This window comes from Penaeus monodon, chromosome 44, assembly GCF_015228065.2.
Source record: "Penaeus monodon isolate SGIC_2016 chromosome 44, NSTDA_Pmon_1, whole genome shotgun sequence".
Taxonomy (NCBI): domain Eukaryota; kingdom Metazoa; phylum Arthropoda; class Malacostraca; order Decapoda; family Penaeidae; genus Penaeus; species Penaeus monodon.
In genome coordinates this window covers 2,595,856-2,599,018 of record NC_051429.1, presented here as the reverse complement: position 1 = coordinate 2,599,018, position 3,163 = coordinate 2,595,856, and the positions used below count along the sequence as shown (strand labels likewise).

The 3,163-nt window shown below is 27.7% G+C and overlaps 1 protein-coding gene across 1 annotated transcript in view; it reads right to left on the bottom strand.

The window, feature by feature from the left end:
• Positions 1-2,807: 2,807 nt before the first annotated feature.
• The window catches only part of LOC119568512 (zinc finger protein OZF-like), a 5,556-nt gene continuing 5,200 nt past the window's right edge, over positions 2,808-3,163 (bottom strand). Inside the window, exon 5 of the mRNA XM_037917050.1 lies at positions 2,808-3,013. Coding sequence (XP_037772978.1) covers positions 2,808-3,013 — 206 coding nt within the window. The remainder of the gene's footprint in view (positions 3,014-3,163) is intronic.

The following is a 3,163-nucleotide window of genomic DNA, read 5'->3' as shown; positions in this document are numbered from 1 at the left end:
TATTATTATTTATATATATTTATATAAATTTTATAAAATAATTATATATATTTTATATAAATATTTAAATATATATATATATATATATATATTATAATATATTAAATATATATATATATTATATGTATATAAATACATATATATTTTATATATATATATATATTATATAGTATATATATATATACATATTAATTTATATATATATATAATTATATATATATAAAATATATATTATCTATAATATATAATATAATATATATAAAAATTATATATATTTTTATATACATATATATATATTATATATATAATTATATATATATATATAATATACACATATACATATATATATAATATATAATATATATATATATATATATCTTATATTAATACTATATTTTTTATTATATATCTATATTATATATTTATATTATATATATATTCTATATATATATATATTAAATATATATATATACTATATATATATTTATATATATTATATATATATATATATAAAATATATATATATATTATTGTATATCTTTTTATATATATATATGTTATGTTATGGTACATACATGTGTTGTGTGTGTGTGGCATGCATTTATGTATATATATATATATATATATATATATTATTAATATTATATATATATATTTTATATATTATATATATATGTACCTTAAAATTGCTTATGTATTATATTGTACATACATGTGTGGTGTGTGTGTGTGTGTGTATTGTGTGTGTGTGTGTGTGTATGTATATATATTTTATATATATATATATATATATATATATATATATATATATATATATATATATATACATATATATATACATACGTACATATCTAAACACACACGCACACACACACGCATCAAGAAGGGATGGGAGCACCAAATACTTAATTAGATAACGTTAATATGAATAGTAACTAAATCAAAATATTCATATTCCACTTAGGTATCACAAAATATTATATACTATGTTGTATGTACCTATGTACCTAACAATAGGAATGGGACGTCTGCACTGGAAAAGTTCTACTCTTCCAGTTAGTTCGAGCCGCCACCCAGCAGAGCGGCCGTTTACATAAGCCTAATGCCATTCTTTCATCATTTCAGCACGTATCTCACACCTTAGGAAGTGGGGAGAAGATGGGGATGAGGAGGAGAAGGAAAGGAAAGCCGCGAAGAGAAGACCATAATGAAGAGAAGGAAAGAAAAGGGGGAGAAGAAGAAAAACATAATGAAGAGAAGGTAAGAAAGGGAGAAGGAAAGGCCATAATGAAGAGAAGGAAAGGAAAGGAGGAGAAGAAATGACCATGCAAAATTAATTGAGCCGAGGGTTGAGGCCCAAGGAATGAATGATCTACACTGGGCCCAGTCTCCATCTCCTAAGCTCCCCTTCGGCAACGAGCAAGGGATTAGGGGGGTTTGGCCATGTGATAACAGTGAAGCAACCGGATCCAAGGGGTCAAGATTCTATTGCAGTCTATGCAATGATCATGATAAAATATCTACATCATTGTTTTTTTTCTTTATTTTTTAAGGTATGAAGGATTCTACAAAACTGACCAAGGGGTACAGATGAACGACGTAAGGACTAACAAAACTAATAGATTTTTCAGCAGCTTCCAATCATGTGCTCATAAATAGCAAACTTGGTTAAGCATGCATCAATATTTGAGCCTTTTATGCATATATAAACACACGCAGACATATATACAAGGATATGACAGCTGGATGTCCTTCTGTGTTCATCTCAGACTAACACAAGGCACAGAGATGAAGGCTTGCCTTACACGAAGTCAAATGGCTTATCACTTGTGGGCTCAGAAAAATACACATAAATAATGGATGATTTGCGTACAAATAAGAACAATAATAATAAAAAGGGTGATTATACTAAGCATGAGAGTAATAATGATGAAAATACTTAAACAGAAACGGAGAGGAAATTATGGAGAGGTTTTGGGACATAATTGAGTGTACATATATGTATATGTATGTGTGTGTGTGTGTGTGTATATATATATATATATATATATATATATATATATATATATATATATATATAATATTATATATATATATATATATATATATATATATATATAAACACATATGTAAGATATAAGGTATGAATGAGAATGGATAGCTTCACATGCAACAAAGGCATTTAATGCACTTTGATTATATCTGAATTAGAAATACAGACGTATTTCTAAAGATGTAATGCAACTTTCAAATATATATCATGTGGTATATATATTCATTTTAATTAATGCTTATATAAAGATTCTAACAATAAGTCATACTGTATTCTTTTTTATGGCATGAGAAATTTACGATTGCCGATTAATATATTTCATGATATACACAGATAAATAGATACACAGATGAAAATATATGTGTGTTTATTCATGTTGACTCGTATATATCAAAATTATCTCCTTAAATCCACTTACATTTCGTAAAAAAATAGAAGTTTCCTCCTGTAATCTTGATCTAAAATCATGCTAAAAGTCAGTACACTCCTGTATAAATTGGCCAACTTCCATGTCTGTGACTTTATTGATGAAGGGTAGGAGCATCTTCTTTGAACGCTGTGGACATTCGTGGCCATCTTTCTAATCACCCCTGGTCAGTGACAACAGTGCATGTGGATAAGTTTATGGAGACTAACACACAAGTCATATCGAGTAAAACTTGAATAAACTTGACAAAACTACATATTAAGAATAACATACCCAACACAAATCAGAAAAAAAAAAATAACTTTTAATACCTAAGATGCATCTGGCTTATGGCTTACCCTTCGTATGTACTCTTGTGTGCTTTACTAAACCACCTTTCAAAGCAAAGACCTTATTACAGATCTCACAGCCGTATGGCTTTTCCTTTGTATGTATTCTTATATGTCCCACTAGACTACCTTTCTGTGAGAAACCCTTATTGCAAAACTCACAGATGTATGGCTTCTCCTTTGTATGTACTCTCATGTGGCTTACTAGATTACTTTTTAATGAGAAAGATTTATTGCAAATCTCACAGCAGTATGGCTTCTCTTTTGTGTGTACTCTCATGTGGATTATCAGGTTCGATTTTTCTGAGAAGTCTTTATTGCAAATCTGACAGTGGTATGATTTCTGTTTTGTAT